Source organism: Enhydra lutris, unplaced genomic scaffold, assembly GCF_002288905.1.
Source record: "Enhydra lutris kenyoni isolate GAN:26980312 unplaced genomic scaffold, ASM228890v2 scaffoldscaffold14, whole genome shotgun sequence".
Taxonomy (NCBI): Eukaryota; Metazoa; Chordata; class Mammalia; order Carnivora; family Mustelidae; genus Enhydra; species Enhydra lutris.
In genome coordinates this window covers 37,692,482-37,716,740 of record NW_019154098.1, presented here as the reverse complement: position 1 = coordinate 37,716,740, position 24,259 = coordinate 37,692,482, and the positions used below count along the sequence as shown (strand labels likewise).

The 24,259-nt window shown below is 37.6% G+C and overlaps 1 protein-coding gene across 1 annotated transcript in view; it reads right to left on the bottom strand.

Moving 5' to 3' along the window:
* Positions 1 to 24,259, bottom strand: part of LOC111146491 (regulator of G protein signaling 22) — a 120,693-nt gene that overhangs the window by 54,521 nt on the left and 41,913 nt on the right. The window contains 8 exon segments of the mRNA XM_022502038.1: positions 6,322 to 6,423; positions 7,407 to 7,529; positions 8,953 to 9,067; positions 14,824 to 14,957; positions 15,608 to 15,782; positions 19,069 to 19,230; positions 21,166 to 21,784; positions 23,978 to 24,107. Of these exon segments, the coding sequence (XP_022357746.1) occupies positions 6,322 to 6,423; positions 7,407 to 7,529; positions 8,953 to 9,067; positions 14,824 to 14,957; positions 15,608 to 15,782; positions 19,069 to 19,230; positions 21,166 to 21,784; positions 23,978 to 24,107 (1,560 nt within the window).

Genomic DNA, 24,259 nt, shown 5'->3' with positions numbered 1-24,259 from the left:
GTCATAGTGATGAGATATATGTGATTATGTGTATCTGGTTATGTTACACACAACAGTAATGCCTGTCTTGCTAAGAAACTCCTTTCCTTGCTGGTTTTGGAGAAGCAAGCTACCATGTTGTGATTTGCCACCATAGAGAGGGCCACACTATATGGCACAGAGCTGCACAGCCTCTAGCTGACAGCCAGGGAGAAACCGAGTTCTCCTCAGGCCAGTGGCTGCAAGGACCCAGATGCTGCTGAAAACCATGAAGCAGATCCTGCCCCTGTGGGGCTCCAGATGAGAAAGCATCCCTGACCAACTTCTTGATTTACAGCCTTGCAGAAGATCCAGCAAAGCTGTGCCCAGATTCCTTACCTGTATAAACTGTGAGATAACACATGCATATCATTTTAAGCCACAAACTTAAAGTAATACTCTCATGCAGGAATAGATAACTAACACTGCTACAGACTATAATATATGTTTAAAATGCTTAAAGACATAAAGAAATTAAAAACTTGAAAAAAAAAAGACGAAAACATCAAGAAGACTTGAAAAACACAAGCAGAATATCTAATAATAAAAAAAATTTCTTAAAATAATTGAACTCAATGGATGGGTTAAATAGCTGCTGAAAAGCCATAAAAAGACAGAAAAATGGACACTGGGGAGGCTCAGTCAGTAAAGCGTCTGCCTTCGGCTCAGGTCATGATCCCAGAGTCCTCAGATGGAACCCACATTGGGCTTCCTGATCAGTGGGGAGTCTTTTTCTCCCTCTGCCCCTTACCTCACTTGTGCTCTCTTTCTCTCTCAAATAATTTTTTTAAAAAAGAAAAACTCAAAAGAGAGATTAAGAGAGATATAGGATTGACAGTCTTGACCAGACAGGGAATCCCGAATGTGGCGAACACAGAAAAGAGAAGTAGAAAGACTGAAAGAAATAACAGCTAAGGACTTTCCAGAATTGACAAGACATGATTCTTCAGATTATAGAAGCCACTTAGACCCAAGAAAGATAATCATGGTAAACACACTGACATGAAATATGGAACACTGAAGTCTAAGAGAAGATTAAAAATCAAATGAGGAGAAAAAGCAAAGGAGCAACAGGAGACTCTTCAAAAAGAGCAACAGAAACCCTAAGACCATAGAGTAGTATCTTCTTTTTCTTTTTTTTTTTAAAGATTTTATTTATTTATTTGACAGACAGAGATCACAAGCAGGGACAGAGGCAGGCAGAGAGAGATGGGGAGGCAGGCTTCCTGCAAGCAGAGAGCCCGATGCAGGGCTCGATCCCAGGACCCTGGGATCATGACCTGAGCTGAAGGCAGAGGCTTTAACCCACTGAGCCACCCAGGTGCCCCTAGAGTAGTATCTTCTAAGTGCTGAGAGAAAATCGTCAACCTAGAATTCTATATTCAGCTACATGACCGATGAGAGAATTAAACATTTGCAGACAAATAAAACCTGATTTTTACCACTAGTAAATCTTAATGGAAAACTTACTAAAAGATATCCTTCAGAAATGAAGCCCAAAGGAAGGAGTATGATGCAAAGGGCAATGGTAAGCATGAAATCAATGTGTAAATAAATCTACACCACTATCAAAGGTATCAAAACAAAAGTGATGAAGGGCACCTGGGTGGGTCAGTCATTAGGCATCTGCCTTAGGCTCAGGTCATGATCCCAGGGTCCCGGGATTGAGCCCAACTTCGGGCCCCCTGCTCAGCGGGAAACCTACTTCTCTCTCTTCCACTTCCCCTGCTTGTATTCCCTCTCTCACTGTGTCTCTCTGTCAAAGAAATAAATAAAATATTTAAAAAAAAAGTGATGATAGCTACTTGGTAGGTATAAAATTAATTAAATTAAATTAAATTAAATTAATTAAATTAAAAAATTTAAATGCCATACAAAAATGATACATAAAATGGGCAAGGTGTGGTGGAATTAAAGTGTTCTAAGATCCTTAAATTATTTGAAAGGATAAAGATAATGATTAATTGTAGACTTTGTTAACTTTGGTATGCATGTTAAAACTATAAAGGTGAAAACAGAAATAAGGAAATAAAATGTGAAGCATTATTACCACCCACATTTTTTTTTTTTTAAAGATTTTTTTTTTTTAATTTATTTGACAAACAGATCACAAGTAGGCAGAGAGGCAGGCAGAGAGAGAGAGGAGGAGGAGGCAGGCTCCCTGCCGAGCAGAGAGCCCGATGTGAGGCTCCATCCCAGGACTCTGGGATCATGACCCGAGCCGAAGGCAGAGGCTTTAACCGCTGAGCCACCCAGGCGCCCCTACCACCCACATTTTATAAGACATGAAACTGAGGCTTACTAAACTGACTGACTTGACTAAGTTTACCCAACTAACAACTACCATAATAATAAGAGCATGTGATGTAAATTCATTTCTTTCAACTCCAAGTCTGTGATTTTTTTATTCCTTCTATGTCATATACCCTCTGATCTAGGTGACACACATTCCTTTGAATAAGCCTAAAAATCTCAAAGATATTGCAAGAATATCTTTATATTGAATAGCACTTTTTAGTAAAAATAAGCAAATCCTCTTATTCCTCATTTCCATTTCTTTCTTACCTACCCTCTCCACTCATTAATTCCTACATCCTCCAAATAATTTTTCTCCTGGGCTCTAATGTTTACGGTTTTTTTTTTCCTCTCTTCCTCTTTCCCACTTAAATATGCATGTGATTAATAAGTGTCTGTACACATGTGTAAACATGTGCAATATTTATGATCATACTTGTTTTCTATTTTCAAAAAAATTCTCAACATATATGCTGTAGAGAGTGGTAAATTCTAAATGCATAGTTTTTGCTGGGATGCATTTTGTTTGAAAGATTTCTACAAAAATGGAAGACGTCATAAAAGACAGTGCTACCCAGATCTGCTTCATTCTACTGCAGTGCTCTATCATTGAAGGGAGTATGTAGTATCAAAAAAAAAGCAGTAAGGGGCGCCTGGGTGGCTCAGTGGGTTAAAGCCTCTGCCTTCGGCTCAGGCCATGATCTCAAGGTCCTGGGATTGAGCCCGGCATGGGGCTCTTTGCTCTCCAGAGAGCCTGCTTCCTCCTCTCTCTCTGCCTGCCTCTCTGCCTACTTGTGATCTCTGTCTGTCAAATAAATTAAAAAAAAAAAAAAAAAGGCAGTAGGACTATCTGTGGGAACAATCTAGGTTCCAAATCTTAGCAGTGGTTCATGTTCCCCTGGCAAACCTTTGTTAGAGTCAAAGACTTTACCTCTGCACTACAATAAGTGATTCCTTTTCTCCTTGCCAAGACCATTTCCATTGGCTTCTAAATGAACTATTCTATCTTGAAACCATGCAGTAAAATCTTCAGTATGTACCCAAGATTTCAGTTCAAACTGATTCCCCGTCTAGTCTGCCTACAGATACTTCTGCAATATTTTATGAGTCAATAAAACTTCAAGGTATGTAATTTGCTTACTATGATACAGGAAAAACATGTAAGTCTCTTGGAACCAACTCTCAGTCTCCCACCATATAACATGTCAGATGTGTAAAAACAATATAAAATCAAGTTGACAGTGACTTTAACATAGTGCTACCTGATTACATTCTGCATTCACATTATTGATCCAAATATCTGTACTGTAAATATACTCTTGAAGAAGGCCATATGCCATTTCTGTTATAAAGAAATGATTGAAAAACAAGACAGAGGATCATAGGGGAAGGGAGAGAAAATGAAACAAGATGAAACCAGAGAGGGAGACAAACCATAAGAGACTCTTAATCTCAGGAAACAAACTGAGGGTGCTGGAGGGGACGGGGGTGAGAGTGATGGGGTGGCTGGGTGATGGATATTGGGGAGGGTATGTGCTATGGTGAATGCTAAGAATTGTGTAAGACTGATGAATCACAGACCTGTATCCCTGAAACAAATGATATATTATGGGTTAATAAAAAGAAAAGAAATGAATGCTATTTCGTACTGTGAAACAAATCTACAGGATTATGGTATTAGAGGTAATTCTTATATCTAGAGGCACAGAAATCTTGGGTAATTAAAACCTAAACCAATCTAGACAACTTGCTCCATTAACCAAAAAATAAAGTAACCATAGAAGTAAAAAGCAAACAAGCCAAAAAAGAAAAAAATCACATGACTTGCTCCTTCAGTTTCCCTCTATTCACCTGAAGGCAACTTACTCCATTGTTTCCCTCCTTCCACCTGCTGTGACTCCCCAAAAGATAACCTAGAGAAGAATAAGTGAATTCATAGGGTACTTATATTTCTCTGTCTGGCTTATCTCACTTAGCATAACACCCTCTAGGGTCGGTTCTTATAGATGGAATCTAAAAAACAAAATGAACAAACGACAAGAAAACAGATTCTTAAATACAAAAACAAATTGGTAGTTGCTGAGGGGAGGGGAATGGGAGATGAATAAAATAGATAAAGGCAATTAAGACATACAAAATTCCAGTTATAAGATAAGTCATGGAGAGGAAAAGCATAGCATAGGTAATTGAGTCAGTAATGTAATTACGTTGTTTGGTGACGGATGTGACTATACTTGAAATAATGAGCACTGAGTAATGTACAAAATTGTTGAATCACTATGTGGTACACCTGAAATGAACCTAACATGGTATGCTAATTATACTTCTATTTTTAAAAAAATGTCTAGAAGGTAATCTAGAGGAGGATAAAAAGCTTACAGACCTTGATGATCCCCAAGCAGAATAATCCGTCTCAGAATAAACAAAATCTGCCTGTATCCTGTTTCACAATACTTCTACAGCACGTAGAATAAGATCTTTACTGAGAACTAGTAAGTCTACCAAACTTAAATAGAATTTCCACTTTTACAAGTGCATGGAAATACGGTGACTACAACAACAAAAACAGAGAACTCACTTGACAGAGCAGCTGACGATGTTTGGAGGAGTGGGCTTTGCAGTAGTGAAAACATAATAAATAACAGGTGGTACTTTTCCAGACAGGAGCAATATGTCAGGGGGAGGAGGAGCGGTAGAGACCCACAGGTCAAGGATGAACAAGCAAAAGAGCCCCATGTGTGGTCTCAAAAAATGGTACTGGCAAATTAGGGCTAAAACTTCATGACCACATCAAGCCAGATCTGGGCTGGGTAGCTGCTGAAGCCCTTGTTCTCATAGTAAAAGTACAAAGCTCTGTCAGGTGATTTACAACACCAGAGTCCGGGTGGTGGAAGTAACAACAAACATCCAGCAGCAGCACTCCCTGAGAGCCTGAATAAGAGCGTAAGGTAAAACACGATAGGACAAAACTATCTCTGCATCATCTGGGGAGAGGGTCTCCTGAATGGAGTTATTCCAGCTAGAGCCACTTACGTGGTCAACAGATACAGAAGAAGTTGTTAGCGGTTTCCTAGGCTTGAAGACTTCTCTCCATAAGAGATCATAAAATCCTGGGGCCCCAGAGTGGCTCAGTCAGTAAAGTCAGGTCATGATCTCAGGGTCCTGGGATTGAGCTCCACGTTGGGCTCCCTGCTCAGCAAGAAGTCTGCTTTTGTCTCTCCTTCTGCCCACCACCCTGCTCATATTCTCTCTCTCTCTCTCTCTCTCTCTCTCAAGTAAATAAATAAAATCTTTGGGGGGGGGAGATAATTAAGATCCTAAGAACAAAAAAACTGAAAAGATTAAGTCAGCTTGAGTCATAATTCTATTCTTTTTCCTTCTCCCCCCTCAAAAGAGGCCACTGACTCTGTCTCCCTTTGCAGAGAATCCTCCTCTGTTCTGCTTCAGGGTGGTCTTGAGATGTTCTTTCCTCCACCTCTCGGTCTCTGTCTTACATGGTGTGTAGTACAGAAGCACAGGGGATGACATGGAGCCTACACCCCACAGTCAACATTCTTTCCCCGCCTCGAGGTCACCAGGCTGAGGATGTCCAACAGCTGATTCCCACAGTAAGCTCAGAGAATAGCTCTGGTCCATGCCTCTGCTCCCCGTCACTTCAGTGACTCATGGCAAGTCCTCTCTCAGAGTCCTCTTTTAAAAAATCACTCACAACCAAACCAAAAAGACATAAATTACAAAAAATATGGGATGTCCTTTATTGGCAGAACAAGTAATTGTCAGCAAAGAGAAAATAAAGCGAACCAAATAAAACAAATAAAATGGAAACCAACAAATCAGATTATAAAATAATATTCTACTGACATTTAACGAAGCAATCCCATGACAACAATTTAACTGCTGCCTTTTTGCCTGTAGTCCCAGATTTCTTTTGTTTGGAGCCGGACACAAATTTTTCATTTCTTTGTGTACTTAGAGCCGCACACTGAACCCTAATTAGTTACTACTTACTTGGGCTTGTTTGCATACTTTAAAAGGGTGAAGTGTTTCTCCGTAGAAAAGCTGATGATAAGCCTGTAGGTCAAACCAAAAGTACACACCGTTCTTCCACAACTGTAGATGGAGAAAAATATATAAATCATTACCACCCAATTATTAAAGCTCTAATTTCAAATATAAATAAATTTTTTAGCTTCTTGGTGTTACCATAAATCAGGTTCAATTTAAGATGGTCTTATCTTCTATTACAAACTGGCAATATAGAAAATATTTATTGGTATTGTCACTAAAATATTATATGTTTGCATGTATGCCTTTTATGTAATTAGCCATTAAAACAGGAAGCAATCTAGTTAACAAAGAGTAATCACATATTTCTGGCATGAAACCAAAACCTGGAGGTATTTTGATATATATGGACAAATATATATCATACTAAAACCAAATACTACTCTAATAATTGAGCTAGTGAAATATTTTACATTTAAGCAAAATGAAAACAAAACTGGCAATGAGTTTTGTTAATTAATGCACTATCCATTGCAGCTTCTAATTGTAAGAGCTATTAGAAATGAAAATTAAAGGATTCATAGAAATCAACTCTGAATTTAATATATATTACATGGAAACAAAAACTCATGAGAATAAAATATTGTTAACAATGCAAGTCAAGGGGCTCCTGGGTGGCTTAGTTAAGTGTCCAACTCGATTTTAGCTCAGGTGATGGTCTCTGGGTCCTGGGATCAAGCCCATGTCTGGCTCTATGCTCATTGAGGAGTCTGCTTCAGGATTCTCTCCCTCCCTTTCCTTTCTCTGCCCCTCCCCTCCACTGACACACTCTTTCTCTCTCTATAAAATAAATAAATAAGTCTCTAAAAAAAAAATCCTTTATTTTTCTTTGTAATTCTCGTAGGATAGTGAACCAAGAGAATTACAATAGAGATGTTTATATTTTTACTAAATATTTAGCATAAAATTTCTTACCAGAAGATACGGGAATTTTAACATCAAATGTAATTATTTGAGCACTGAATTCCTTCAATTTTTCTTACTTTAAAATGAAGTAAAGGCATGAAATTAAAATCATTATCTTCTACCTTGTTTCCTGAATGCTCACAGAATTTAGTAAAGAAGAATCCAGCTCTATTTTCTACATACAAAGATTGCAACAAATTTTCCATGTCAAATCCTCCCAAAGCACCATCGGCCATGGCTTTAACCTAGATAACAAAACAGAAGTCCATGGTCCATCCAGAAACATGATGATTTTTTTATGACACTGTACAACATGGTTTCATAAATTCTGCCAGGCTGTCATTTTCCTGCTGGACTTTAAAATTTTTTTTGTAACATATAAGTAATTAATGCAGTATGTTCGCATTTGACTGTCATTTAAGAGTCATTTATGGAGCCAACTATCGCAGCAGACTGCCTTCTATTATAAACCAATCTTAATTTCAAACTTAATGTTAGGGTAACTTCTCAACCTCTATTATTTTCACGTTTCAGGCATAGCGATACCATTTTAGGAGTCTTCCAGATCTCTGTTGGTGGCCTCATTCCTACATATTTACTGTTATGTTAGCCTTGAGGTGATGCTGTAATGGCTACAAGAGAGTTATAAAAAGAACCATCTTCAAGGCCTCTCAGTGCTGCTCATTAACTGTCCTGAGGGGGACCTCCTTAGACAGTCTCCCCCTGTATAGGTCACAACCTTCAGAATGTAAATGGTAATATAAGTTCTCATAAAACTCTGTTATTTGGTGGCCTCTGTGCCAACAATGCTGGCAACCCTATTACCATTCTTGAAACACAGAAAGCTGGCTACTTCCCCAAGCATAAGAGTAACTTTAGAATACGAAAAAGCATTTACTGTTCACAGCAACTCTTTGGTATTTGCTGTGTGGAACTCAGACTTCTTTGTAATCTTAAGATAACTGTGGCATGAACAATTTAAGGTATTGTTATAGTGTTTCTCTGCCTCTCTATCCCTCTACTAAACATATTCTAAAGTGAAACTGTAATGTTTTAATAATGTTTAACTGTTGGCATTCCAAAAACCAAAAAAAACCATTATTTTGGTAGGGAAAAAAAGCCCTTCTTAGAAGTAAAGAAGAATTGTTTGCTTAGAATAAAATAAAAAGTTATACAAAATTATAGCTAAGTGTTCAGACTATATTGGGACTACCAAAGTTTCTACATAAAGTATAATCCTTAGGGAATATAAAATTGTCATCCCTAACTGGTGTAGAAAATCCAAATTATCAAGGTAGCCACACACTGGAAATACTCTGCTTTATAAAAATTCTGTTTCCAAAACATAACATCAAAATTGTTTTTTATCAACTATTGGCAATTTAATAAAAATAATGGATGGTCTTATTTTGTACCTAAGGTGTTCTCACACCAAACCAGAAGACAGCTGTCCTTGAAGATAGTAATCAATGGAGTATATAGCAACATGGTATTACAAAAGGAAACACAGAGAAAATTTTTGGATAAAGATCTTTTTGGAAGGAAAAAATAAAATGTGTTGTTTAGTAGAGAAAAAGTACTACAGTAAATCAATAAAAACTTTCTAAAATCAGGGGACATTGGTCAGTTAAATGAAGGATCAGATAAATCAGTTCTCAAAATACTTACCAAAGGTTCTTCTGTATAAGTGTATCTTCTATCCAGCTGGGGCTTCAGACATTCAGAAATGTCAGTAAAAGATGTTAAGCGAATAATATTGCTGCTTTCCAACCTGTGCCTCAGCCTAAATTATAAGGATAAGAACTCATTGATCAATATGTATTGAGCACCTTTGGTATACGTGACACCAAATCTTAGGAATGCATTTGAGCTCTGTGAGAGAATAGGGGGGAAAAAAGTGCAAGTTATCAAGTCCAGCCTTTAAGAAGTGGTTGAGAAAATGAAGTATAGTCCTACAGAAAGAACTCTCGATATGATTAACTGCTGGTTGAATGAATTCAAGAATATATTATAGATGTCAAATGACTGGGATGGATAACAATGAGAAGTCCCTTTGAGGTCTATTAGTAATTAAAGAAATGGGATTTCCCTGAAAAATGGGTAGGGTGTGTTTGTATGTGTGTGTGTATGTTTAGAGGGGTTCTTGAGATGGTGAGAAGAGTGAGCAATATGTGAAAGTAGACAGGGAAAGCCTTGTTTAAAAAGCAGCAAGTTAACTGATTTGCTTAGGGCAAGAGGACACTAACAGTTAAGTAAACACTATATAACACAAACCAAACACTGTGCTAAATACAATTCACATTATCATATTTAATCCTCACAACAGGTGGGATTCATAAGGATTTATATGTGGTAGTGTGGGGTGAGATAATGGAAGACTATGAAGCTAGACTAATGACTTGGCACATTATCTTTTTATACTTTCATATCCAGCTGCCTCTCCTTACCTCACTGCAATTATTCTGAGCCTTACTTTCCAGCTCCATAAAACATGCTGATCCACTTCACCAATATATCGGCTCCAATCCAGCAGCAGATTGCTTTGCAGGCTCTTCTCAGACCAAAGATAGGTATGACATGCTTCTGTTTCCATTCCCCGATGTAGTAGACACTATTGACTGACTGGCCAACTCAGCACTCATTCCCAGTGACATGCCTCTGTAACTAGCACCACTGAGATACTGAGAAAGCTAAATATTCACTTTCTAAGACCGACTTGCAGGGATGGATCATCATGTGACACAGTTATGACCAATGAGATACAAAACAGTCTGCTGGGGAGCTTCTAAGAAAACTTGCTTTCCCAACCAAAGGGAAATATTTAATGAAAATTGCGCTTCTTCTTTATGATTTGAAAGACTGATATCAGGAGCTATAACACCAATGAATATGAAAGAATGGCCAAGAACATTACAAAATTTCAGGACCTAATATTTTCAGTCCAAGGAACAAATACTGGCAGTTGCTTACCCTCAGATTTCTTGCTCTGTGAGAAAAATAAGCCCATTTGTCTAAGCCATTGTTAGTCAAGTTTTCTGTTATTTGCAGCTGAACACTCTTAAATTACTATCAACAAACATATCCACCTATACTTATCCTTATTTCCTTCCATCCTGTCTCAGGAAAAAGTATCCCATCTCATATCCAAGGTTAATCTCATGGTCTTTGTTCTTGAATCCTTCCTTCTATTCTCCTTTGAAAATACAGAGCTGCTTCGTTCTTGTTGGTGTTTTAACTTTTCCCTTTCCACTAGATACTACCCTAGGCATATAAACAGGCTCAAGTCTCCTCCACCCTAAAAATATTGTTTTCTGCTTCAGAAAATCATCAAATCACAAAGGAAGAGAGCAAGAAAAAAAAAAAAAGGAACAAGGGAATTACAAAATAGCCAGAAAACAATTAACAAAATGACAGTAAGTCACTACCTATCAATAATTATTTTAAATGTAAATTGACTAAACTCTCCAATTAAAAGACACAGAGTGGCTTGAATGCACTCATATGTGCTAAAAGGAGTATATGGTTACAACTCTTATGAAATATAGTTTTCTGATATCTAAAACAATTTTTAAATCACATGAACTTTGATTTAGAAATTCGACTTTGAGAAATTAATCTTGCAGACATATGCATACATGAAATACATCAAATGTATAAGAATATCCATTGCAACATTGTTTTTAATAATGAAAAATATTGGAAATAATGTCCATGTCCCTCAATAGAATATAAATACAATGTTTGGCATAAAATCAAAGATAACTAGATATAAGGAGAGATAAGATTATAATAATAAGAAACAACAGAAAAAACAGTTATAGTATACCTATAACTAAACTAATAGATAGCATATACTGCTATGAGACACCTTCTCCAATGAATTCAGTAAAAATAAAAGTATAGAATAAGTGGATAGCATGTAACTAATTTTCAACTATGCATATATTTCCAATTTTGAAAATAAAATAATTTAATTTCAGCAAATGACACAAAAAAACTTTTAGATATTTTCCACTACATAGAAAATAATCTCCAAACTCCCTAATGTGACACACAAAAAATTGACTATCTGAACCTCATTTATTGTTTTAGCTTGTTTCTTGCCTTTTCACTGTAATACCCTATTCTCTAGTCACAAAAGACATAAAAACAATGCATAGTTCTCAAAATTAAACTTTTCTCTCAATTCATACTTGTATATTTTTATCACTTGAAAAATTAAGGTAATGCTTTCTTCATAAGGATGCAGTAAGAACTGATACAATGCAAACAAAGTACACCAAACCTCATTAAGTGCTATTTCTGGAAATGGCAGGCAGGGTGATTTGGTCCAACTCTCCCTTTGAAGACTAATTAGATAAATTGAAAAATACAAAAATTAATCTGCTAAAAGAAATTTGAGTGCTAACAATGTAGTTAAGAATTCTAGGGCCAACAGAAATAAACCCACAATTACATGGTCAATTAATCTTTGACAAAAAAAGGCAAGAACATGTAACAGGAAAAAACCATTCTCTTCAACAAGTGGTTGAGGAAATTGGACAGCTACATGCAAAAGAATGAGACTGCACCACTTTCTTACACCATACACAAAAATAAACTCAAAATGGATTAAGGACCTAAATGTGAGACCTAAAACCATGAAACTCCTATAGGACAGCACAAGCAGTTATTTCTCAGACATTGGCCATAATCACATTTTTCTGGATATGTCTTCTGAGGCAAGGGAACCAAAAGCAAAAATAAACTATTGGGACTATATAAAAATAAGACACTTCTGCACAGCAACAAAACAAAACAAAACAACAACAACAACAACAAAAACAACCAACAAAAACTAAAAACAACCTATTGAATGAAGAAGATATTTGCAAATAACATATCTAATAAAGAGTTGGTATCAAAAATATATAAGGAACTGATACAACTCAAAACTAAAAAAAAAAGAGTCCAATTACAAAATGGGCAGAAGACATGAACAGACATTTTTCCAAAGAAGACACACAGATGGCTAACAGACATGAAAAGATACTCATCATCACTCAGTGTCAGGGAAATGCAAATCTAAACTACAATGAATATCACCTCATACCTGTCAGAATTACTAAAATCAAAACCACAAGAAACAACAAGTGTTGGTGAAGATGTGGAGAAAAAGGAGCCCTCTTGCACAGCTGGTGAGAATGCAAGCTGGTGCAACCACTGTGGAAAACAGTACAGAGTTTCCTCAAAAAGTTAAAAAGTAGACTACTCTACAATCCAGCAATTGCACCACTGGGTATTTACCCCCCAAATACAAAAACACTAATTCATGTATGTATATTGTACATATACAATAGTCAAATTATGGAAGCAGCCCAAGTGTCCATCAATAGATGATTGGATAAAGAAAATGTGGAATACATACATAATGGAATATTACTCGCTCATAAAAAATGAAATCTTCCCATTTGCAATGACATGGAAGGACTTAGAGAGTATAATGTTAAGCAAATTAAGGCAGTCAAAGAAAGACCAATACCAAATGATTCTACTCATGTGGAATTTAAGAAAATACAAACAAGCAGAGAGAAAAAGAGTGAGACAAACCAAAAAAACACATACTTAACTATAGAGAACAAACTAATGGTTACCAGAGGGGAGGTGGGTGGGGAGACGTGTGAAATGAGGTGTTGGGGATTAAAAAGTACATTTATAATGATGAGCACTGGAGTAATGTATAGAATTGCCGAATCACTATATTGTATACCTGAAACTAATATAACACTGTATGTTAACTATACTAGAATTACAATTAAAAAAACTTTTAAAAAGGTAATATAACTGACAATATAAAAAAAAGAGGTAGTTTATATTTACAATGAGTATTACTCAGCCATAGAAAGAGTGAAATCTTGCCATTTGCAGCCATACAGATAGATCTAGAGAATATAATGCTGACTGAAATAAGTCAGAGGAAGACGAATACCATGATTTCACTCACATATGGAATTTAAGGAAAAAAACAAAGGGAAAAAAGAGACAAACTAAAGGAACAGACCTTTAACTACAGAGCTTAAACTGATGATTGGGCGGGGGGGATGGGTGAAACAGGTGAAGAGGATGAAGAGTACACTTACCTTGGTGAGCACTGAGTAATACATGTAACTATTCAATCACTATAAACTAATATATACGGAAACTAATATAATATTGTAAGTTAACTACATTGGAGTTAAAATTAATAATAATAATAAATTTTTAAAAAGGTATTCTGGGGCCAAAACTCATTGAGGAAGGAAAATTCCCAGAGGCAAGGATTCTGAGAAGGTATCAGAGTAGGAAGTACCAGGAACCTGCTTCCCCACCAGACCACAGTTTCACTGGCAGATCTAAAGTAACTATTTTAGAACTCTGGAGTCTTTGCTTAAGGCTTTCAACTTCCAGAGGAAGGCTTGGAGAGTAAATTGTGGTTCATTTTGGTCAATTAGAGTTGCTGGCACAACAGCAACAGCTAACCTTCCCCTACTCCCAGCCCCGTGGCAGACAGTTGTGTCTGTGTTCTGGAGCGTTCTGCATATAGTTGCAAGAGCCAGGGCGAGCAGAAAGGACCCTGTCCACCAAATCTCAGGGATCTGAGATCTGATCTCTGCTGCTGCAGATCAAAGAGGTGCAGAAGAGGAACGTGGCCCCTGGGGTTGCTCCTCTCCTCTTGGTTGCAAGCCCAGTCCCCTTCGGGCTGAAGTGACTTCCGGGGAATTTAAAGAAACCTTGCCCTTTTTACTTCATTTTCTCTTTTGCCTCCTTTCAGAAGCCAGACATGAAAGATTAGGGCATTCAAAAGCAAAATGCATATGCAGGAAAAAGTTAGAAAGAGACCACACATGTCCAGGAAAGGCACATACTAGAAAAGACCTAAGAAGACCCTAAGTTTTACCTCAGGCTGACCCTTGGTGCAGTCTACAATTAAAAAAAAAAAATTAAAGATAAATTTAAAATGGTGAAATTCATGTCATATGAATTTTATCTCAAAGAAAAAAAAAAGAATAAAAGTGAAATAACAAATTAATGGACCAGCAGATCCCACACCAATGTTAACACCAAAGGGTATTTTTTTAGGTTGAAGGAAAATAATCCCATTTGAAATAAAGAACAGTGAAAAGAGTATGTATGTGGGCAAATCTAAATGAATAAGGTAATATATGCTGTCTTAAGTAATGACAAAATTCTTGAGAGTCTTACAAGTTTGCAAGTTTGAGCAATACCAAACTACTGAATAAGGTCAAGTAGGAACTGGAGGGAAATCTTCTCAGAAGTCTTTTGACCATACAGCTCATAAGAGGGTGGAGATCAGAGGAACCATCTATTTCAAAAGACTAGTCTCAGGAGTTCTGCCCCTAATTCAGAGTATGCATGACTCTAATATCTATCACTGAAATATAAGGAACTCCTATTAAAAAAAATCAGTGTATTCAGTTTTTCATTTCTATTTAAATTTTCAATTCCTCAAAAATCTTATCATTGCAGAATAACACTTGACACATACAAAGGTGTACCTACCCTTTCTCAATCACATTGCCCTTTGAAGAAATTAGAGACAAAGACTTGCTCCTCCATGGTTTTTGAACTGCTGTTTTTACTCGAGGTGGTTTCTTGGGAGATTTAGGACGTTGTAATAAATTGGACTCTTCTTTCTAAAAAGTGGTAAAATAATACACGAAGTGAAAAATGAGCCATATGAAGGGGAAAAAAAAAGGCCGGAGACTAAAGCATACTCTGCCCATTCACCTTAAATTTGTTTTGTGAGCTTGCACAGTGATGGAGGACATCTGGGTCATCCTACCCACATGTACTCATACATGATGCTCAAAGAGACACCTAAAGTAAGTGGGGGAACGCGCCACATGGATATCTGGAAGAACAGTGCTCTGAGTGAAGGGAACAGCAAGTGCACCACTTCCAGATTTTTGCCTGGTGTGTTCCAAGAAATGGAGAGAGGCCAGTGTGTTTGAAGTAGACGAAGTTCGAGAAGACAGGAAATGAGGCCAGGAGGTCAGCAGGGATGTGTTTAGCTGTGTAAAGACCTTGGATTTATTCTGAGTGAGAGAGGAGGCCCCTAGGGAATTCTGAGCAGGTGAGTGACCTGGTCATATATTTTTAAAGGTTCACTCTGGCTGCTTGGTAAAGAACAGATCATGGGTTTTTCCTATTGTGTAATTGTTGCAGCATGTACATTAATAACAACCCCCCAAAAAGTTAACATAAGTATTAGTGCACAAAATGCAAGCATGGATATTTTATCATAAACTTAATAAAGAGATCAAAGTAGCAATGTCTACCTGACCTGCATATCAGATATCTGTGGAATACAAGATTTAGGTCTTAATGGCAAGAGGGTTGCCATTTGTGGAAAAGGGTCAACATCCTTCCTTGGTTTCTCTTGACGGAGGTGCCAGAATTTCAGTTCAGCACTAGCATGTTTCACTGAGGACGAATGAGTAACACAGAATCTTGGTGCCCTAGTCAAAGGAAAAACAAATTTAAGATTAAGCTAGCAATAAGCCTCAAAATTTGAAAGCCTACAAAATCTAGAATGCCAATGCTCACAATTATGTCTTACCAAATCTTTTTTCTAAAAATTCCCACATTTTTCTGCTGCCTCACTTTAAAAAAAAAATGTTTTTCTATGATATATCAACTGCCTAAAATCACACTCACTCAAAGAGGCAATATACATTAGGAAAAAAATAATAAAACTACATTCAAATTACTATCTGCTTGATAAGAAAAAGAAATCTATGTATCTATTGATGAAGGAATTTTTTTTAACATTTTATTTATTTATTTGACAGAGATTACAAGTAGGCAGAGAGGCAGGCAGAGAGAGAGGAGGAAGCAGGATCCCTGCTGAGCAGAGAGCCCGATGTGGGGCTCGATCCCAGGACTCTGAGATCACGACCTGAGCCGAAGGCAGAGGCTTTAAACCACTGAACCACCCAGGCGCCCCGATGAAGGAATTTTTTTAAATAACTTTCAGTTTTGAGTAAAATGAACACAAAATGCACCTGTGGTCATTTTAAAGCAGTAAAAAGAAGGGGCACATGCACCCCAATGTTCATAGCAGCAATGTCCACAATAGCCAAACTGTGGAAAGAATGGAGATGCCCTTCAATATACGAATGGATAAAGAAGTTGTGGTTCATATACACAATGGAATATTACTCAACCATCAGAAAGGATGAATACCCACCATTTGTACTGCCATGGGTGGAACTGGAGGGGATTATGTTGAGTAAAATAAGTCACAGAGAAAGACAATTATCGTATGGTTTCGCTCATATGTGGAACATAAGGAATAGAGGGGAGGACCACAGGGGAATGGAGACAAAACTGAATGGCAAGAAATCAGAGAGGGAGACAAACCATGAAAGCCTCTGGACTCTGGGAAACAAACGGAGGGTTACAGAAGGCAGGGGTCTGGGAGGATGATGTTTATGAAGGAGGGTACATGTTGGGATGAACACTGGGTGTTGTACACAACTAATGAATCGTTGAACACTACAACAAAAATTTACAATATACTATATGCTGACTAATTGAACATAATAAAAAAACTGGTAGATGAAATTCACATTTTAAAATATACAAACATTTTTATAATGTTTAACTACACAACTGAAGTGGATTTTGATTCATATGTTCTATTTTCAAGCCTTAAATTTAAAGATAAGAATTAGTTTTACAACAATTTATATAAATGACAGACCAACACTACTTCCAGAAGCCCAAGAAAAAGAATGTTTGGCACAATGTCAAGGCCACGTTTAATTGGATGGCTATCCTGGTATTTAGTCTGTGGGCTAACTCTTTATTGGCTACAGAGCTAACCCCAGCTGTCAGGCCTGATGCTAATTGCAGCTTGGACCAGGTTTTCCCCCTGATGCTACAGCCCAAAGATGAACTTTCACTCCATATTTCAGGTCCTGGCAAGAAACTCCCTTTAAAATAGAAAAAAAGCAGATATTGCCCTGATGTGAACACAGGTTGGGAATGGAAGAAAATCCAAAGTTCATAATTACTTTAGATTCAGAGAGAACACTCAGACAGAACACAGATCTGGGTGGTCATCCTAACTATATTTCAGAACCTTTACTTGCAGACTTGGAAATACCCCAAATGACCTCTTATTCTTATGTCAACCAGTAAGTGGGAATATCTACAAGGTCCTCATCCAGTAAAGCAGACATGTGCTGATCAGAAAACCTAAGTGTCTCAATTTTCTGATTTCCATCATTCTACTATACTCATATAAACCCCCATAAGTCTCTGTTGCCCCTACTATTATAATCTTGCATAATTATTATTTCATTCATAGCATTAATTTTTTATTAGCCACTGTGTAAATTCATCAAATATTGTGGTATAAATTTCATGGTTAATTATAAACTGGTGTATTATTTTTCATGCTTCCACCATATGAGCTCTCATGTACACTGTACACATCTTAATTCTCAAACTCTAGAGGGTGGGAGAAGGTATTTGTCACATAATACCATCAAATGAACTGTATTCAACATGGTGTGTGTATGTATGCGAGTATGTACATATGTGTGTGTGTATAGATCCCAATAGAAGAATGGGCAAATGAGATAAATAAGCAATTCATGAAAACTGAAATCCAAATGACCAAATGACCAATCATGGAAAAGATTACCAGCCTCACTAGTACTCAGGGAAATGCCAGTTATAACCACAGGACATCAATGACACACCAAACACATAGGCAAAAATTGAGAAGTCTGACAATGTTAGATGTCACCATGGATTTACAGCAATGGGCACTCTCTTATTCTGTTGATGAGAGCATAAGTTGGTACAACTGCTGTAGAAAAATGGATATGTATACAAGAATATACATTATAGTACTGCTTTTAATTGTGAAAAGTAGGAAACAACCTAAGTGTTTAAAAAAATAACAATTATCATATATTCAATAAGTGGAATACCAATATACATCAATGAAAATCAATAAAACTCTTAAACACAATTACAGACAATTCTCACGTGTAATGTTGATAGAAGACCCAAAAGAATGCATACAACATGTTTCCATTTATATCAAGTCGTAGAATAGGCAGCAATAAGTATAAGCTTGGGTATTTATTTGCATATATGGTTGGTAAAACTAAAGAAAAGTAAGAGGAGATGCCTGGATGGTTCAGTCAGTGGAGTGTCTGACTTCAGTTCAGGTCACGATCCTGAAGTCCTGGGCCCAGAGTCCTGCATCAGGATCCCTGCTCAGCCAGGAGCCTGCTTCTCCCTCTGCCTGCTGCTCCCCCTGCTTGTGCACTCTTTCACTCTCACTCTTTCTCTCTGTCAAATAAATTAATAAAAATCTAAAAAAAAAAAAAAAAGATTCTTAAAAAAAATTTAAAAAAAGAATAAGAGGATGATAATCACGAAAGTCAGAATAGTGGTTACCTCCAAGGGGGAGTGAGGATGTTGTGATTGATAAGGGACCTTCAAGGGTCTTGGCAATGTTTTATTTCCCAGCCCACGTAGTGGTTACATAAGTATGTGCTTCATGATATTCATTAAACGGTTATTTGTTGCTTAAATTCCACATATGAATGAAATATACAGTATTTATCTTTCTCTGACTGACTTCAAGGAAGGCAAAAGATAGAATAATCTTATCATTTTAAATCTCCATAAATTATAAATCAGTAAGACAAAAATGTATAACTTGTAACTCGCCTAGAAAAATTTAAAGCAATTAAGTTTGATTCACTTTATTTTTCTTACCAATATAGAAGTAAGGGTTTTACAACCTCAGCCTGAATATTTCTTAAGTGTTCTTCATTCCACTGAGATGCATCCAGCAGCTTAAGTTTTGATAATATTTCTGCAGAAAGGTAGCAATCTCCATTGCTTACCAGATAGTATTTTTTCATCCTCTCAAGATGTCTAAAACAAAATAAACCCACACACATTGCTATGACATTCAACAAGCCAAATGTTTTCACTTCTAAAATGTTTCAGATAAGTAATGAACTATCTCAAACCCAACACCAAGTTATGGGAGACCAGTGTGGAGATAAAACTATTTCTTACAATTATGGGAACAGGAAGAGTATTTTTGGTAAGTTGAACAATGGTCTTCCAAAGATGTCCATGTCCTAATCCCCAGAACCTCTGAATGTTACCTTATATGGTTGAAGGCATTCTGCAGATGTGATTAGAATATATTTTTTAAGAATTTTATTTATCCATTTGTTGGGGGGGAGCAGACAGAGTGAGCATGAATGGGATAGGCAGAGGGAAAAGCAGACTCCCCACTGAACTGGGAGTCCAACGTAGGCCTCGACACGGGGCTCAACCCCAGGACCTAGAGATCACAACCTGAGTAGAGGCTTAACCATCTGAGCCACCCAGGTGTCCCACTGCAATTAGGATTTTGAGAAGATTATTCTAGATTATCTAGATGGCCCTAATGTAATTACAAGGGTCCTTCTAAGATGGAGGCAGGAAGGTGAGTCATTGAGAAAAGACGTGAGGCTTGGGGTGCCTGGGTGGCTCAGTGGGTTAAGCCTCTGCCTTCGGCTCAGGTCATGGTCTCAGGGTCCTGGGATCGAGCCCCGCATCAGGCTCTCTGCTCAGCAGAGAGCCTGCTTCCCCTTCCTCTCTCTCTCTGCCTGCCTCTCTGCCTACTTGTGATCTCTGTCAAATAACTAAATAAAATCTTAAAAAAAAAAAAAAAAGACGTGAGGCTAGAAGCAGAGGTCAGAGAAAAGATGCTATGTTCCTGGCTTGAAGATGGAGGGAAGTAGGTGACCTCTGGAAGCCAGAAAAAGCAAGGAAATGGATTCTCCCCTAGAGCCTCCAGAAAGAATGTAGCCCTGCCCACCCATGTTAGACTTCCTAATTCCAAACTGTAACAGAATAAGTTTCCGCTCCTTTAAAAGCCATTACATTTGTGGCAATCTGCTACAGCAACAATAGGAACTAATACAGTATTGATCCTGAAGAATTTATATAGGGTGCTGGCATATAACTTCCCTAATACATCTTGAAAAGGGGTAGTGGCTTTCTCCTCCATGATCCATCAAGTCATGGTTGCAGAATCAACCATAGGGTAACCCCTGATCCTGTAAGTATGTACAACAATGAGCTCTATGATCTGCATGCCACTGAAATCAGTGGAATAACCCAGTTACTAGTATATATCCTGTCAAACCCTTCCTAGGAATTGTAACCTACTGTAGTTGACCTGCTTCAGAGCAGAAAGGAGAACACAGACAGGAGAAAAACGTTCCTAAAGCAGAGTCCACTTAAGGTTGTTAAGTCTTACTGTGATCTAAAGCACATGGGATAGCCAAACAAGGACCTGGACACATCGGACAACCAGGAGCCTCCTTAGAGGATATCTCGTGTATCTAGGAGATATCTTATTCAGATATGTCTGTCGAAGTGGCATCCCACCAAAGATCATGAGATTTGTCAACTGAGCAGGTTGCTAGGAACAGCAGTCTCTTAACCATGGCATAAGGTACCTTTTATATAAGATATCTGAAGCCAGCATGGTTACATAACGGAAAAGTGTTTATCACTACAGTGTTATAAAAATAAAACAGAATGATTGACTTGAAAGCAGGTTTAGAATCCAAGGGAAGAAATATTATGTGAACCCAAACAACTACCTCTATTTGCATCAGAAAATTATGAAATCACAGAAGTAATAAAATTACTATTATTATAATAAAATGAATATTATTATTCATTCCTCTAAAAGCATAAATTACATTTTTATTTTTATTTCAGGCTTTCTGTTGGTGCTTTAGGAAGTAAACTAATATTCCAGAATTAAAAAAAAAAAAACATTGAAAGTAAAACTAGACATACCTTTGATGTCTTCCGGGGTCCTTAAGAACTTTCAGCCTCTCAATATCCATCCATAATGACCAATATCTCTCTCCTAATGTATTTTTTATAAATTTCTTAAATCTTTCAAACTCCTTTCTATTGCCAATATCATAGGTTTTGTGAGACATGCACCAGTCAGCCCTGGTTTCTGGTCCAATGCTCTCACTCTTTGAACTTGCTTGTTCTAACATCTCTTTTGACTTTTCATTTGTGATTTGAAATGTTTCACTTAACAAAATATTTCTGCCAAGGAGAGGCTCAAAACCCTCCTCAAGCACCACTTCTGTTACCTTGTTGAAGTTTATATAATCTGGGCTTTCTATCAGTGGCTCTTCAAAAATTTGATGAATTGCTACTCTCAAAATAAAGGCTATATAAGATCTTAAAAATTCCTCCCATGTTGAGAAACTCAATGTAAGGCTTTCATCAGCATCCTGTTGCCTCTCAAGGTATATTCTCAAAAGGGCTTGAGAAGGAGTGTCTTGTAGAGAGATGGAGCCCATATCGTCATCGTCTTCGAAATGAGAAGTTAATCTAACGGATTCAGATGAGTCCCTTTTTGTCCTTGGGTGAATTCCATCATCAAAGAAAAAGCTGTCTGCATGAAATCGTAAAGGGTTATTAGATCAGATATGAATACAATGTTGCTTTTATTTTTAACTAAAAGGAGCAGAGCCAGAATGGTAAGTGGTTTTGGCACAGGTCGTGACTGTGTCCATGAGAGAGAGTTCTGAAGCCACATTTGATACCGCAGAGGAAAAACTGCCAGCAGGACTGGCCATGTCTTCCTTGGACATAGAAGTGAATAATGGTGGCAGATGAACAAAATACTTGACATCCCTAATACAGAAGATCTTCAAGAAGACATTATGCGCTTTTAAAATGTCATATTTGAGGCTGACATAGAATGTCAATATGTAAAGGCCAAATCTATTAAACAATTAGAATGTGTACATTAAACAATTGTATGTATTCTAATATGTCATGCTAGAAGGTAAAATAAAATTAGACAATCAGTGAACAGATCAGAACTAGAGTCTGAAATATCAGTAATTTTCAAAATTCACTATTTTATCAGAAATCTTCAATTACTACCATACTTACAACTTACCATCAAAATTACAAAATGGCATAAGGTACTTATGAAGGCTTATAAATACAAATGGACTGTTTTAAACTCTTTCCAAAAACAGAGTCTTTAGCTCCTGTTTTCTCCTTCATTAGAAATTGTGAAATATTAGATGTCAGTGCTTTATTCCACGTGGCAAATCTACCACTTGAAATGCCAGACAGCAGGAAAACTGTTGTCATCTGTGTTCCACTTCAATGGCCATTTTCTCAGTAATAGGTTTCAAATCCCAATGAGCTGGAAGGGTTTTATTACAATTTGTACTGAAAATGAAGACACTAAGTCCCTCCAGTATTAAGAGACTAGACTTTTGCAAATCGATGCTGGGTATACACTCAACCCTATAGAAGTGGAGGGAGAGAGCAAGGCTAGCGTTTCTGTTCACCAGGCTCCTGCTACCCTTCCCCTTCCTGTTCATCACCTTCACTATCTTTGCTCTCCAATTTTCTCCTTTACTCTTTGGGGGAAACAGCAAGAAACCTATAAATTCAGCTATTTACAACTAAGAAGAGTATTTTCCTCTTTACCCAGATTTAGGTTCAGCTCTAAAGAACCCAGATTTATTGTCTTCAGAGGTTGTTACACTTGTCAAAAGAATTAGGTAAGAATTTAGTGAATTGCTAAGTTCCTCTCCTGAATGACACTGCTAGATTTTTTTCCTCTAGCAATGTCATGGTGATGATATCTATTTCTACAAGTTTCCTTCTGTATCTATGAAAAGTTGGTATCGTCCACAAAAGTTCGCCACAGAAGAAATGTACCTGTTTTTCAAGGAGAAAAACAAGTCTGAACTCAGAAGGAAAACTCAAGCTGCATGAATGACTACATACTTCCAAGAAGAGAGAAAGGTTCCACCCACGTAAACTCAAATAGTTAATAATAAGAATCTATAAACTGTCACAGGAAGTAAAGACAAGACAAACATTTAATAACTGCCTATGAGGGACGGGGCACTAGGCCAAATCTAGACATGTAGAGTGTATTATTATTCTCATCTTACAGATGAGAAATGCAAGGCTTTCTGAGTAACTTCAAAAAGTCACATGGTTAATAAGCATTAACCCATCTAAACCCATTCTCTTGGGGTGCCTGGGTAGCTCAGTGGGTTAAGCCTCTGCCTTCAGCTCAGTTCATGATCTCAGGGTTCTGGGATTGAGCCCCACATTGGGCTCTCTGCTCAGCAGGGAGCCTGCTTCCCCCTCTCTCTCTGCCTGCCTCTCTGCCTACTTGTGATATCTCTCTGTGACAAATAAATAAATAAAATATTTAAACCTATTCTCTTTTTCCCATGTCAAGCTGCCTCTTAAAAAACAGTAGAAGGGCGCCTAGGTGGCTCAGTCAGTCAAGTGTTGGTCTTTTGATTTCAGCTCAGGTCACGATCTCAGGGTTGTGAGATGGAGCCCCACGTTGGGCTCTGCATTCATGGGGAGTCAGCCTGAGATCCTCTCTCTCCCTCGGACCCTCCTGCAGCTCGATTTCTCTCTCTCTCTCAAACAAATAAATCTTTAAAGATAAAAACAGTAGAAAGTGAAGCAGGTAGAGGGGTAGGAATGGAGATTATTTTCCTCCCCCCTCCCCCACCACGTGTTGTACTGAGAGAGTAGAACAATAAGCAAAGATTTAAAAAGGAGTTCTGAAATCATTCTTGTCCTTTCTGCTTACCAGAAACAGAGGAAACAACCGGTGTTTCAAGTTTGCTGTGGACTACACAAGTTGGTAATGAAAACGTCGATGCTGTTTGCAGACTCTGTTTCGCTAAGGCAAACCAATCTTTTGTTTGAGTATAGGAGGCCTAGGAAGAAAGGAGCACCTTTGTTTAACGTTGAGATTAGCAGTGTTCTCCCAATCGCAGACCTCGACTCGTCCTTAGAACGTTAAATTTGCATAGTACAACATGAAAGGGAAAATTATGCCATGGAAGGAAAGAATGCCGTACAGAAAAAA